The following is a 15,342-nucleotide window of genomic DNA, read 5'->3' on the forward strand; positions in this document are numbered from 1 at the left end:
TTAAGGAGTTCTTACTGAAATGATTATTATGTTGACTAATTTCACAAGCTTGGAGCTGTTCGAATGAGTGCTAGCACTTAGTATGTCCTTCAAGTTCAGTGTTCCCATACAAATATTTTGAGTATGGGAAAGATGAATGCTTGCTGTTTGTGCAAGCATCAGTCTTTTAGTGTTAAACGGCATACTTTCTAACCATGAGAATAATGAAGCTATAAAGCTTTATAAAACCTCTTAATTTGAAGTATAGAACCAAGAAATCTTCAAACTATTAAGAAGGAGATTGCTTATATACGAAAAAGTCTTTATAATGTTATATTATAAAGGGAACCTGACTGAAGGAGTTCCCTGAAATATCAGGGAACCTGACTGAAGGAGTCTGGCAGGTTTTTTTCAGTGTTGTGTAGCTATTCTAGAAGGGATAGCAGAGCTTTGTCATAAAACTGACCAAAATCAGTCCCATTAGATACTGGATAGTCTGTTAATATTAGCTACTCAAATGACTTTTCAGAAAAAGATGTGGTGTGGATTACAGTGTACTAACTTCAGCTGGGCTTAGTTCAGAACCATTAGCTTTGGTGGTAGTGGCTGATGTTCAGCTAGACTGAAGCTTGGATCGCTTGTCCTGTACCTACCACTGAGCTTGTAATGGACAGCTGAAAACAAAAATCCAAATAAAATTGCAGTAGCGGTCTCACTAGGAGAGTGTATATTGCTGAAAGGAAGTCTGAGAAAAGCTTTTCTTTTGCATGTGCTATAAACACAAAATCAGGTGTATAATATTGCACAAAAATGAAACTCTAGAGCCATGAGCTTTATAAGTAGCTTTATAAAACAAATGCATATTTTCATCTTTTTTTTTTTTTGAAGTCTCTTATGTGGCTTTTTAGATCATTCCATACATCTTGTCTTCTTTTGCTTTTAAAAAATTTAAAGATAATTTCTAAACCAGTCTTGTTATTCAATATGCATACTTCATGCATGCACATACACTTTGAGCTTTTCATGCTTCTAGCTTTATTTAATTCCAGAATGTATCACCTTTCCATGTTTTTTAAAAGGTTTCTGTCTCAAGTAGGAGCTTCTTCCCTATTTCAGTTTTGCAACCCGAATTGCTCAGGCTTTAGACCCCAGCAGGATAGATTTTTTAAAAGGAGAAAATTGTTTTTATTGTTGTCAATTGTTTTTACATTCTTCTTTTTAACAAAAAGCAATTAACACGCTTATGTTCAAATGTTTTAGATAACAGCAGTCACAAAGGTGGAGACGAGAACTGAAGAAGTTTTAGTCTTGAAAATAGAAGTTTGGTTTTTTTTAGTCTTGAAAATAGAAGGCCTGTTCGAATGAAAAGGTTTGGATAAACTTAGCTGGTGTTGTCTGGATGCATTCCAGTTTATAGCAGTTGATGTACTTTTATATATGTACGCAAAAACCTTTTTGAAATAGCTTTAATTACATACTCACTGAAAAGAGAGGAAATCCTGTCTTTTCAATATAGGTTGTTATCAGAATACCAGATGTGAGCACTATCAAATATAAGATTCATTTGTTCATTTTGTTTAAATAAAAAAATATGAAATTATGTTTATTAAAAACCTTCATCCTACATTTAGAGTCCAAGTTGACAGGAAGTGAAATAACAATTTTTTTAACCTCTTCCTGATTTTCCAGCTCAAATAAAAAGGTTATCAGAAACCACAGCTGTTTACAGATGGGTTTCTAAGGGTTTGCTAATGCAGGAGAGGAGAAGTAGGAAGGAAGAAAAGAACTGCCTGAGAGCAGAAGCTCACATAAGGAATGGAGGTGGAGCTGCAATAAAATCTAAACAGAAGTCTACTGTGCCAGGAGCTGGAAATACCAAATATCTTGGGTTCCAACCTGTTTAATTGCATTTCTGAACAGAGGCTTAGTAAACCTCTACACTGATATATCTGGATGCTGAGCTATTGCAAGCTGTTGATGCTTGGGATCTATCTTTTCCCAGTGGCCTATGTAGTGATATTCAGTGACCTACCTGAGGTATGTGTCTTATCCAGTTCTTGCTGACTGGATAATGGCAAGGCTTAATTGGCTTGGATAATCTCTATCAAAGAGAGAGTGATTTATTTATGGATTGCAGGTGAAAGTTATGATAAGCAAAAATACCCAGTTTGTTGCTTTACAAAGAGCAGTCCACCTTATATGCACATAGGTTAAAATAATAAGTTGTGATTATCAGATAATATACATTCAATAACAGATTCACTGTGGTTAATTGCCACAAAGAGGAGGTGTTGCGCTCTTTGTCAATGACCAGTCTGAGTGCATGGAGCTCTGCCTGGGGATGGAGGAGGAGCTGACTGAGAGCTTATGGGTCAGGATTAAAGGGAGAACAGGGAGGGGAGACATTATAATGGGGATCTGCTACAGGCCACCTGACCAGGAAGACCGAGTGGATGAGGCCCTCTACAGACAGAAAGATGCAGCCTCACGTTCACAGGCCCTGGTCTTCATGGGGGACTTCAACCACCTCATATCTGTGGGAAGGACAACACAGCTGGGCACAAGCAATCCAGGAGGTTCCTGGAATGCGTGGATGACAAATTCCTTGGTTAGTATTCAAGGACCACCTCGTCCAGGCTCAGGAGCAATGCATCCTGACAAAAAGGAAGGCAGGCAAAAGCGCCAGGAGGCCTGCGTGGATGAACAAGGAGCTCCTGGATAAACTCAGGCACAAGAAGGAAGACCACAGAGCGTGGAAGCAAGGGCAGGTAGCCTGGGAGGAATACAAAGAAATTGTCTGAGTAGTCAGGGATCTGGTTAGGAAAGCTAAAGCCCTGATATAATTAAATCTGGCCAGGGATGTCAAGGACAACAAGAAATGCTTCTATAGGTATGTCAGTGATAAAAAGAAGACTAGGGAAAATGTGGGCCCTCTCCAGAAGGAAACGGGAGACCTGGTTACTCGGGATATGGAGAAGGCTGAGGTACTCAACGACTTTTTTGCCTCAGTCTTCACTAGCAAGTACTCTAGCCTCACCACCCAAGTTGCAGAAGGCAGAGGCAGGGATTGGAAGGATGAAGAACCACCCACTGTAGGAGAAGATCAGGTTTGAGACCATCTAAGGAACCTGAAGGTGCACAAGTCCATGGGACCTGATGAGGTGCATCCACGGGTCCTGAGGGAACTGGCAGATGAAGTTGCTAAGCCTCTATCCATCATTTTTGAGAAGTCGTGGCAGTCTGGTGAAGTTCCCACTGACTGGAAAAGGGGAAACATAACCCCCATTTTCAGGAAGGGAAAAAAGCAAGACCCGGGGAACTACAGACCAGTCAGTCTCACCTCTGTGCCTGGCAAAGTCGTGGAGCAGATCCTCTTGGAAAGTATACTGAGGCATATGGAAATCAAGGAGGTGATTGGTGACAGCCAACATGGCTTCAGTAAGGGCAAATCGTGCCTGACAAATTTGGTAGCCTTCTACGACGCAGTTACAGTGCTGGTGGATAGGGGAAGAGTAACTGATGTCATCTACCTGGACTTGTGCAAAGTATTTGACACTGTCCCACATGACATCCTTGTCTCTAAATTGGGGAGACATGGACTTGATGGATGGACCACTCAGTGGATAAGGAACTGGCTGGATGGTCTCATTCAAAGAGTTACAGCCAACGGCTTGATGTCCAAGTGGACACATGTGACACGTGGTGTTCCTCACGGGTCGGTGTTGGGACCAGTCCTGTTTAACATCTTTGTTGGCAACATGGACAGTGGGATTGAGTGCACCCTCAGCAAGTTTGCCAACGACACCAAGCTGCGTGATGCGGTCGACATGCTGGAGGGAAGGGATGCCATCCAGAGGGACCTTGACAGTCTGGAGAGCTGGGCCTTTGCGAACCGCATGAAGTTCAACAAGGCCAAGTGCAAGGTCCTGCGCATAGGTTCGGGAAGTCCCAAGCACAAATAGAGGCTGGGCGGAGAATGGATTGAGAGCAGCCCTGAGGAGAAGGACTTGGAGGTGATGGTTGACAAGAAGCTCAACCTGAGACAGCAATGTGTGCTTGCAGCCCAGAAGGCGAACTGTATCCTGGGGTGCATCAAAAGCAGCGTGGCCAGCAGGTCGAGGGAGGTGATTCTGCCCCTCTACTCCGCTCTCGCGAGACCCCACCTGGAGTACTGCGTCCAGCTCTGGGGCCCCCAATCACAGAATCACAGAATCACAGAATGTTAGGGATTGGAAGGGACCTCGAAAGATCATCTAGTCCAATCCCCCTGCCGGAGCAGGATTGCCTAGACCATATCACACAGGAACGCATCCAGGCGGGTTTTGAATGTCTCCAGAGAAGGAGACTCCACGACCTCTCTGGGCAGCCTGTTCCAGTGTTCGGTCACCCTCACCGTAAAGAAGTTTTTCCTCATATTTATGTGGAACCTCCTGTGTTCCAACTTGCACCCATTGCCCCTTGTCCTGTCAAGGGATGCCACTGAGAAGAGCCTGGCTCCATCCTCATGACACTTGCCCTTTACATATTTATAAACATTAATGAGGTCACCCCTCAGTCTCCTCTTCTCTAAGCTAAAGAGACCCAGCTCCCTCAGCCTCTCCTCATAAGGGAGATGTTCCACCCCCTTAATCATCTTCGTGGCTCTGCGCTGGACTCTCTCTAGCAGTTCCTTGTCCTTCTTGAACTGAGGGGCCCAGAACTGGACACAGTATTCCAGATGCAGCCTCACCAGGGCAGAGTAGAGGGGGAGGAGAACCTCTCTTGACTTGCTAACCACACCCCTTCTAATACAGCCCAGGATGCCATTGGCCTTCTTGGCCACAAGGGCACACTGCTGGCTCATGGTCATCCTGTTGTCCACTAGGACCCCCAGGTCCCTTTCCCCTACGCTGCTCTCCAACAGGTCTGCCCCCAACTTGTGCTGGTACATGGGGTTATTCTTGCCCAGATGCAGGACTCTACACTTGCCCTTGTTATATTTCATTAAATTTCTCCCCGCCCAACTCTCCAGCCTGTCCAGGTCTCTCTGAATGGCTGCGCAGCCTTCCGGTGTGTCAGCCACTCCTCGCAGTTTTGTGTCATCAGCGAACTTGCTGACAGTGCACTCTATTCCCTCATCCAAGTCATTAATGAATATATTGAATAGTACTGGTATATACATATATCCCAACATAAGAAGGACATGGAGCTGTTGGAGCAAGTCCAGAGGAGAGCCACGAAGATGATGATAAGACTGGAGCACCTCTCCTATGAATACAGGCTGAGAGACTTGGGGTTGTTCAGCCTGGAGAAGGGAAGGCTCCAGGGAGACCTTCTAGCAGCCTTCCAGTACCTGAAGGGGGCCTACAGGAAAGCAGGAGAGGGGCTTTTTACAAAGGCATGTAGTCATAGGATGAGGGGGAATAGTTTTAAACTGAAAGAGGGTAGATTTAGGTTAGATATTAGGAAGAAATTCTTTCCTGTGAGGGTGGTGAGACACTGGAACAGGTTGCCCAGAGAAGTTGTGGCTGCCCCCTCCCTGGCACTGTTTAAGGCCAGGTTTGATGGGGCTTTGAGCAACCTGATCTAGTGGAAATGTGTCCCTGCCTGTGGCAGAGGGGTTGGAACTAGATGATCTTTAAGGTCCCTTCCAACCGAATCCATTCTATGATTCTATGATTCTATTCTAATTGTCTGAGTGTACATCATTAATATACCATTATTAATATAGCAGCACAAAGTTTTCAGGTCCCAAGGAGCTAGGTGTTTTGCTTGTTTGTCCCAGGAGAGGGGTGCAAGCAGGTGACAGGCAGTAACTGAGTAAACTGGAAGAGACAAAATCAGCTGAAACCTACTTACAAATGCACTGTGAGTTTGTGTCTTCATCCAGTAGACACATCAAGTGGGAAAGCCCAGCAACTAAGAGGCAAGTGAAAGCACATCCATTTCTCTATTTATTTTTAATTCAGAGGGAACAATCACAAGGCAGCAAGTTATTTCTTTATAGATTTCTTTTTGAAAAAAGAAGTTGGATTTACAAAGAAATTGCACAGATATTTAGCATGTGTTGTTATGAAGATAGCTGCTGAAAAAATCTATTTCAAGGATCTTCTGATCAGTCTTGTTACCAGAGTACCATTTGAGCTAGTTTCAGACACTGCTTATTTTCTCTTTAGTTTACAATCCTTCCCTTCTGTATCCAAATTGCTTATAGCAGTCTAATGCCAGATCAGCCCTTAAGACATCAAAGATATTTGTTTTCCCTCCTGAAACCCACAATCAGGCACATGGCATTAGTGACTATGTTGTACCAAGCTAATTAATAATGACAGAAATAATTTTGCATTCCCTGTATGAAGATAGAGGGAAACTAAATCCAGAAAAATGACAGGATGTATGTGCACTACCTGGAGAGTATTTCTCCTTTTGTCTAATTCTTTATTCCCCTTTGTTTTGCTTCCTTGTGCAACCAGTATTAGACAAGAAGCTAGAAAAGCTGGAAATTGGTTGAAAGCTTATACTGTTGATACTGCGGCAAGTTTTGTCTTTGATTTAAATGGGAGCAAACTCAAGCCTTTGGTATTACTCCTAAGAGTCAAGACTAGAATTTTATTTGGACAGATACTGCACAGGTCTTATGATATATTCTGAAAGGAGAAAGCTCAGGGATTTACCGACTTTTTCACGTCTTCAGGCACAGATTTCTCACGCAGTGCCAGGCAGCAATATTGCAGTGCTCTGACAAAATAGTCACAAGCAGTTTACACAAAGTCATTTCCATCATTTGCAGGATGTTTAGAAGTAGCAGCATTGATATTTTTTTTAATGCTCAATTTATGTGCTTGATCTTTTAAAAAAATGTAAGCAGTATATGCTTACATATCTGAAAATGCCAATTCACTATTTTTAAAGTTATCTCCATTAGCTGATGTAAGTTTTAAAGTATATAGTATTTTCTCCATTCTGTTGAAGGATGCTGAAGAACAAGTGAGGAACTACCAGCTCTACAACCTTTAAAACTCCTCCTATTTTTATCCAGAGAAGCCAGAAAAGTTGCAATGGTGAAAGCATAATTATAATATATGTCTTTTCCTCTCTTTTTGTATCATTTAGATAGCAGCATGAATCAATTCCAAGTCCACTGGTTACTGGAGTCCTGTGCACACAATGACACCAAAGGACTTGGGAAAGTAACTGAGCTGACTTATGTAAGTCTCCATTCAGCCTTCTGCTTGACTCTGAGTAGGTCCTAAGCAGCAGGAGAAAGGATGGTTCTGTAACGTGACACAGAATGCTTTATACCATGTTTTACAGAAAAGTAAGAATGTTTGTTTTTCATGTTCATCTTCAGCAAAAGATAAAAATGATGCATCTGGACTGTTTTGGGGTTTGTTTTTTTTTAAATCCACACTAGGCTAAAATAATATTTTTTTGTCGGTGTTATTCAGAAAACAAGAGCAGGCAAACAAACTTCTTAGCTAAGTACTTATATATTTCTACAGCATATAGAACATGGAGCTTTATCTATAATTAGTAGTGTAGGAATCTAGCACAGTGCAAATACTGAACAGTAATAAGCTAGGTTTAATAAACTAGGTTTTCTTTTAGACATGCAGGTGGGTTTCATAACCCTGAGGAGAATAATAGAATAAGAAGAAAGGACTGTAGGTGAAAAATACTAGACATTAAATCTGGAAGTCAGACAGATATCAGATAAGGAGAAAAGCTCTATGTAAGTACCTGTAAGCCCAGATACATATTGCAGTGGCAGTTCTTTGTACTCAATTTGTTGGCAATGTAATGTCATCCATCTCTGTAACACATTATTTGAACAACACAGTAATGTGATTGGTGCATCACAATTGATTTAGTGTGTTACGGAGAGTGGAAGAAATCACAATTCACCTTTCCTTCTTATGCTGACCTATACTACTGGATCAATTCAGTGGAGTTAATGACATGTAAAAGTATAGTAAATCAAAAGACATAATTTCTCATACAGAAGGCTGTTAGCTTGTAAGATTTACTGCTTCAAGGGGTCAGCAAAGCAAATATTAGAGGTGGATTAAAAAAATGATTGTGACATAATGTTATGATCAGCCGCAATATTTCGAGTTATGCACATTGAAGACAGGAGAAGCTTAACATTTAAGAAGTTTATTTCCACTAGAGGTCAGGAAAGAAAGACTCTTTGTACATCTGCCCAAATGCATTGTGGGATTGTTTCATTTATTTTCTCTCAGTCATCTTACAGTAATTGATCCAATCTACTTTAGGAAACTGTGTTTTTTTTGAGGACGAAAATAATTGTAAGCAAACAGAAGAAGGTTGATGCTACAAAAGGTCTGGTAGTGGGTATGATAGGTCAAGATGGATAAAGGCCTTACGTTTCCAGTGTTGAGAATTTAGACCCTGTCACAATAAATAAAAATAGTCCTGTCACAATTTTAAGCAGGAGTCAAGCCTATTAGGGCACTGTCCTGGCAGGTGGAAGGCAGGGAATCAAGTCCATTCTCAGCTCAGTCTCTGTGTCCTATCAAAAATGACCTTCCAAGTGAAAGTTAGACAAATCCAGTTTGGGATTACAAAAAAGAGAGAGTTATGCAGAAGAACACTGGAAATTAGTAATTCTAAAGGGAAGTAAATATCTAAAAGGCAGTGAAGGACTTTTGACCTTAGCCAGTAAGGTATTATTGGACATTTTCACGGAAAAAAAAAAGAAGCAAAACGTTTTTTGCTCATATATGATTTGTGCTAAAGCTTTCAGGCTGTGATTTTCAAATGTACTTTAGACAGCAGTAAGAATTTAGCGGGACATTTACACTTTGTGTAGAGTTTTCTTCTCCAGTCATTGTCTTTAAACAGAGAATTGTGCTTTGTAGTTCAGCTGTGGAGCTTTTCTTCCGGATAAGAAGGTAAAAGTAGTTAATGTACTAAAGCGGAAAAAAATGGATCCATAATGCCATGCTGGACTTTGAATGCATTTTTAAAAAGTTAAATGAAGACGAAGCCTGTAATTTACAGCAGTTTGACTCTGCTTTCTTACATTTATTTAATTTGATTAGCATTTACATCCTCACATTGCTATCCCCATTGCCTTCATGTAGGAGAGACTGTTCTAGGTGTTAGAAGCCAGCTGCTTTGAAGTAGTGTGGTGGAGGAACCCTGTAGAATTGAAGGACATATCCAAATACCATGCTAATTTATTTTGCTACTGAAAATAATCATAACATAGGCAATGTTTGCTTTATTCTCTGAGTAAAATCCATTTTGGCATGTGTTAAGCATATGAGGAAAATATTTTATTGGAGAAAACTTTTCATCTTCTGCCAACCTTATTTTTCAATTTTTATTTTTTTTCTAGAGGTCTATTTGCAACGTGATCTTTTTTGTTTTTCTTCTAGGAAAACTACATGATTCTGAAGGACCTGTCATTTTCATGCAAATATAAAGTAACTGTTTTGCCTGCAAAATCTAAAGGTCGTTTTAAGGCTGAGAGTATTTTCTTTGTTACCCCACCTTGCTCTGCGTTTAAAGAAAAAAATCACAAGCACATTAATTGTCCTGCAGAAGGAGGTAAGGTATGATCTGGAGAAGTAGCCAAATATTTCAAATGTATTTATAATCACCAAAAAAAAAAGTCTTTAAAAGCAATTCTAAAAGGGGAAATGCAAGATTCAGAACAAATAAAAATATTACTAATGCATATGTGAAAAATCAACTAAAATACAGAACAGTATAGATTTTGGCCACCACATTACTGTTTTGTCAATTAGGTGATAATTTTAGTGGACTGTTTATAAATATATGATAACATTTGTTATTACACATTTTTTATTTTTTGTAAGGAGGAACAGTTTCCCAGTTATATTCATTATAATGACAGATGATAACTGTAAATATAATTATGCTGGCATGACCCATCTTTTGAATGTTTTGCTACTGATGCAAGCTGCTTTTTCAGTTTGGTTTTGTTTAGGTTAATTCTGCTCTCAAATAACAAATAAAGGCACTCTTATACCTTTTACAGTGTTGTCACGATGGTAGGTATAGCTAGAGGGTTATGGAAAATTGCAAAATCATGAAAATGTTGGTTGGTAAGGACCTCTGGCGTCAGCTAGTCCAGACGCCAGCTTGAAGCTGGGCTGTTGTCAGCATCAGGACAGGTCAGCCACGGCTTTGCACAGACAAGTCTGGAAACTTCTCTCTTCAACTAGAGGGTGGCCCTCTCACTTTGAGTCCCTGCTGTCCCCAAGGGTACTCCTGTGCTTCATGGGTCGCCTCAGAGTCCTCCTGGTCACCAACTGACATTTCCTGACCACCCCTCCTGAGAGTTTCCAGCATGACAACATTATTCTTGGGCAACTGCAACTCAGCGTGTTTCCTCTAATCAGAGTGCCCCTATTAACTTGTACTACAGTTTTAGAGCATGAATTTTACTTTTTGCCTGCGTCATGACATTCTGTGCTACTGTGTTGGTTTCTTGTGGTCCCAAAATTGAAAACTAGAGCTCAGGTATTCTGAAATAGAGAGGAACAGCAGGATGGTTGCCTGTGAATGAAGCACTTATGCCTTTACATGCCATAGGCTTTCCTTTTTGTTGCCTGCAGCTGACAGGATTTTATTTGAAGTTTAAATTTGGCACAAAATGCCAACGGAGTATATCAAAGATAGGCTTCGGTTAACACTGAAAATGTGATGGTGGAAAGCGGGCAGGATCCTGGGTAACACCAGAAAGAGAGCTCTGTCTGACCTTGATTTGTGGAACTGAATGAACGGTACTGAACATTATCTCTCAAAGTTTAGCTTATCTTTTTGCTTTCCAAATTTGTAGTGCCAGTTCTACCCAAAGTGTTGGCCAAACCCGAGAATCTATCTGCGTCTTTCATTGTCCAGGAAGGTAACATCACTGGTCATTTTTCCTGGAAGATATCTAAGGCAGACCTTCACCAGCCCATGACAGGATTTCAAGTCACTTGGGCAGAAGTAACCACAGAAAGCCGGCAGAACAGCTTACCCAACAGCATCATTTCGCAGTCGCAGATACTGCCAGCAGTGAGTTGTTCGTTACTTTCCTTTGCTAGTGGCTTCGTAAGTGTGTGCATATCTGGCCTATTTTTAATGTTTAGTGGTGATGCAGGTGTCACACATAGTGTTCTTTGGCTCTGCAGGCAAGTTGGAGCAGGAAATGCTTAATTTTTCCTCCTTGCTGGAGAAACAAAGCACAGCTACTCTTCTTGATGACACATCAAACATTTTAATGTTGACAATTGTCAAAGTAGCAACCATTGTCTGAGAAATGCCTGAAGGGAGGAAAAGGTCATCTGTGTGGCAATAGATAGTTTTTATTTTCTTTTGATGATCACGCTGATCGATTTGGCAGTTGCTACAATTTTACTAATTATTTGGTATCCAGGTCGATGGATTTAAGAGAATTTTCTCTTACTTTGAGTCACTCATTGCTCTAAGAAAAATAAAAATTGCTTCCCCCTCTGCCAGTATGAACCATTGTCTGACAGACAAGTAATTTAAAGGAGAACTAGATTTCACTGTTAACTGAAAGTGTGCAAATTAACAGTTTGAATTCTTCTCCCTATTTGCTTTAAGATGGCCTTTGCTGTTTCAGTTCCTCCTCTGGCAGAGGCAGGTGAAGAGCACTTCATTCAGACTGTTGCCAGATCCACCAAAGTCAACAAAAGGGCTTAAGCAGCTGGCCTCTATCCAAAATCAGCTAACAGCATTGGGAGTCTTTCCATTCACTTCAGGGAAGTGGATCAAGGCAATTGTGTCTAGGGGCAGAGCTGGCTGAAAATTTTTTCACGACATTCATTTCATCAAAGAATGCATAAAATGTTTTGTTGGACACATCGTACATTCAATGTGTTTTCCACAAATCCAAGGCAAGGTTCTCACCATTCTGTCTTAATTCCTAGCAGACTGCCCTAAGGCTAGGGCACCCGTGTTTCAAAGCTGCCTGTTCTGGAGGAAAGAAACAAAAGTTGACTGCGGGTGCTCTAAAACTATGGGGCAAGCTACCACGCAGTGTGAAGAGATGTTTTGTTACAGCTTAGTACAGGCTCTGTGTGATCTGCACCAATTCACTCAAAGCTCGACCCACAGTCTGGAGTGGAAGCACGGTGCAGATGCAGCCTTGGTCTCTTCAGCAAGCCACATTGCAAGATTACCTGAAGTGGTCACTCAGTCACAGACTGAGTGCAAACAGCCACTTTAGCACAATGATAAGCAAAGTTACAGACCATGAGATGTTACTTTTCACTTCAGTTTTTATATTTTTTTTAGAAGCAGACATATGTTTTACTCAGACTTTCTGTTCCTTTTTTTAAGCTTTTGGTCCAGCTAGGTCTGAAATATATATAAAGTTTTATTTAAAACACTCCTTTGTATTGTGTTATGCTTAAATTTTTTATCTTTGGTTTCCTCTGTTTTCACTACTGTAAAGCCTAGAGATTCCTTTTATTTAGTTATATATATTATATGTATCTCTGTCTATTTATGGCAAGTGGTTAAGAAAACTCTGGTTTGAGCTAAAACAGTATCTCCTACCTCTCAGAAACCACAAGAATGTAGGGTGTTTTACAGTGAGGATCATTCACTCATTCTCGTTGGTAGCCTTTGACTGATAAAAATTTAATATTTACACAAGGGGGGCTGAAACCCACAGATCTTAGCTGCTGGAGGAGTGCCTGAATGGGCAGAGTGAGTGTATGAGTGTGATGTATGCACTCCTCTCTCTCTCCTACCCGTTCAGTATGTTATATGAGGTAGAACAGCTTCAGCAAGGTCTGTTAAGAGCAGCCCCTTCTCAGAATATGTGCTAATTTGGTAGTAAAAATACACATTTCTCCCCACCTTTTATCTCTCTCCCCTTTACTGTCTGCTCTGGCAGTAACAGCAAATTACCAGTTGTTCCCACAGCCCGCTTAGGTCCCTCTGCATGGCGCTGGGTGCAATGCCAGCCAGAGGAACTGCAAACTCCTGGCTGACCCAGCCTGGCTGGTTGCAGGAGCACACCGTGCCCACACTGTCCGTTGTCAATGCCCTGCTGTCCCCTTCCCAGGACTGGTCCTTTTCATCTTGGAGTAAGGTGAATCAGGACTTTTGATCCCTTAATGCTCTTCAGTCTTTAGTCAGATGTATTCCCATTTGGGAGCATTTACAAACTTACTCTGAAATTATTTTGCACGAGTGTAAGTGACCACACAAGGTATGGAGCAGTGAAAATTGAGGCCATCATGCCAAAAATGGGATTAAGAACAGAAGGGCAGATTCTCATGGTGTAATTGGGACAAATATGCTGAAATCTGTGTAGCCACATTTATTTTTACTAGCTGCAGCAGGGGGTCAGACCTGTGAATTGCCATGAATTAATTTACCAATTAGTGGAATTCACAGACAGATCCAAAATAAAAACAAGTTTATATAATGAACGTGTTTGTTAAAAAGAATGATTAGGAAGTTAAAATTTTATATTTTTTTTTAGTGATGAGCACATCATCCATTTTCAAGAACACTAAGGAACAACTTGGACCTCTTACGCATGAAACCATAACATTATGGTAAAAAAATATGCCTAAAGGCAATGCCAAGCAGAAAATTAAAAACAAACCCTCTCAACGAAGTGATGCATACATTAAGTCCTTTTAATAGAATTCTAAGAAAATAATTTGTGGATGCTGAGAGTAACAGAACCTGTTTAAACCACTGCTTTGTGTGAGTAGATCAACTATATTTTATTTTTAGACGCTCTGAGAATTAACGCAATTTATTTACTTTTAGGATCATTATGTACTTACTGTGCCCAATCTGAGGCCATCGATGCTGTACCGCTTGGAAGTTCAAGTGCTGACAACTGGTGGGGAAGGGCCAGCTACGATAAAATTGTTCCGAACACCCGACCTTCCTCCATTTTCACCCCACAGTAAGTAGCACCCCATTTTGACGTGTGGTTACATGTTACAGAACTTCAATCCTCCGCATGTAAACAGTTAGCTCGAGCCTTAGAGTCTTTATTGGTTCCAGTAGCATTCCATGAATTTAAGATGCGTGAAAATATTGGGGTTCCCCCCTCCATAATTGTCCATCAGCAATGATGGAAGCAAATGCAGTCTTTTTCTCACTCAGTTTCTGTGGACTGACATTTGCCATTCATTCCACCACAGCTCTTTGGCTTATGCCTATAGCACTTGGGATTCAAAGATGATCTGTCCTCCAAGTACTGCCTACGCCTGGGATCGCTTAGTTTCGAGATTAGATTTTTCTGGGTGCATTCGGTCCAGTATGGCTAGAGCCTGATCATATTTCTAAAGCAGTGCAGACCTCTTAATGGCCATTTCCAGCATTTTGTAAGTTTCTGAAAAGTACAGCTCAATGTTGCAAAACTCAATAAAAAGTATAATTAATTAGTCCAAGATTCATTTGCTTGAATCATTTTGTCCTTTCACAGTCACTAGAGTTGTCTGGACTGAACATGCACATAGTTGTCAACACAGGCAGTTCACTTACAAGCTGAAGGACTGCAAGCTGAAGGCCTCACAAAGACTTTTTTGTACAGATAAATTATGGTGTTACATGTTCAGGGTTTGACATGTGCATATTTTCCTAATCTTTTGTTTAGGACCTCATCTGAAGCAACATCATCCACATCACTACAAGCCACCCCCAGAGAAATATTAGACTGTTTCAGATGATTATACAAATAACTAAGAGAAAAACTGAGCTCCCAAATGGAGGCTAGGAAAAGGCACATCTGTAAGAGCAATGAACCCCATTTTCCAGTGGAAGTTAGCATCCTGTATGATCTGTATCTACTTCTCTATAGTTTAACCATGACAATTTGTGTTTGCACCAAGGCCAGGATGAAACATACAACAAGTACCATTTCAGTACCAACACTATTCAGCAAACTGAAGATCGCATCCAACTCAACACCTGTGAGAAAATAAAAAATGTGTTCCTTATAATGTTTTTGTATTTCTGTGTTTAAAGTAGATTAAAATGGTGCAGTGTATACAGCTTTTTCTCTTAGTGACTTCAATGTTAATATTTGCAATGTTGTCTTGTGATGTATAAATACTTTTGAACACTGGAGGCCATGTTGTCATCAGTGTATTTAAATTATCTATTTTACTTAAACCTCTGCCTGTCACCAGTTTAAGCCCTAGTGTATTTTGCTGTTAATGAAGATCTCCATATATCTGAAATAAGGACATAAGTAAAATAAAAAACAGTAGCAGAAACCCTAAAATAGTCAGTATTTAATAATTGCAATATCACCATGGAGGAGAATGATGATACATTTGTATTAACCATCTGTTTTGAAATGGTAATCTACATTTAACATGTAGATCTTCTATTAACGTAGTT

The 15,342-nt window shown here is 40.6% G+C and overlaps 1 protein-coding gene across 2 annotated transcripts in view; it reads left to right on the plus strand.

The window, feature by feature from the left end:
- ANOS1 (anosmin 1) overlaps nucleotides 1-14,683 on the plus strand; it is a 152,372-nt gene extending 137,689 nt beyond the window's left edge. The window contains exons 11-15 of one of the 2 annotated variants that reach the window (XM_068395194.1): nucleotides 7,076-7,166; nucleotides 9,363-9,534; nucleotides 10,793-11,013; nucleotides 13,756-13,897; nucleotides 14,594-14,683. In XM_068395194.1, coding sequence (XP_068251295.1) covers nucleotides 7,076-7,166; nucleotides 9,363-9,534; nucleotides 10,793-11,013; nucleotides 13,756-13,897; nucleotides 14,594-14,652 — 685 coding nt within the window. In that variant the 3' untranslated portion in view covers nucleotides 14,653-14,683. Of the gene's footprint in view, nucleotides 1-7,071; nucleotides 7,167-9,362; nucleotides 9,535-10,792; nucleotides 11,014-13,755; nucleotides 13,898-14,593 lie in introns of both variants that reach the window. The other variant, XM_068395193.1, reaches the window with a different exon arrangement.
- Nucleotides 14,684-15,342: the final 659 nt, after the last annotated feature.

This window comes from Nyctibius grandis, chromosome 2 (genome assembly GCF_013368605.1).
Source record: "Nyctibius grandis isolate bNycGra1 chromosome 2, bNycGra1.pri, whole genome shotgun sequence".
Lineage (NCBI taxonomy): Eukaryota > Metazoa > Chordata > Aves > Nyctibiiformes > Nyctibiidae > Nyctibius > Nyctibius grandis.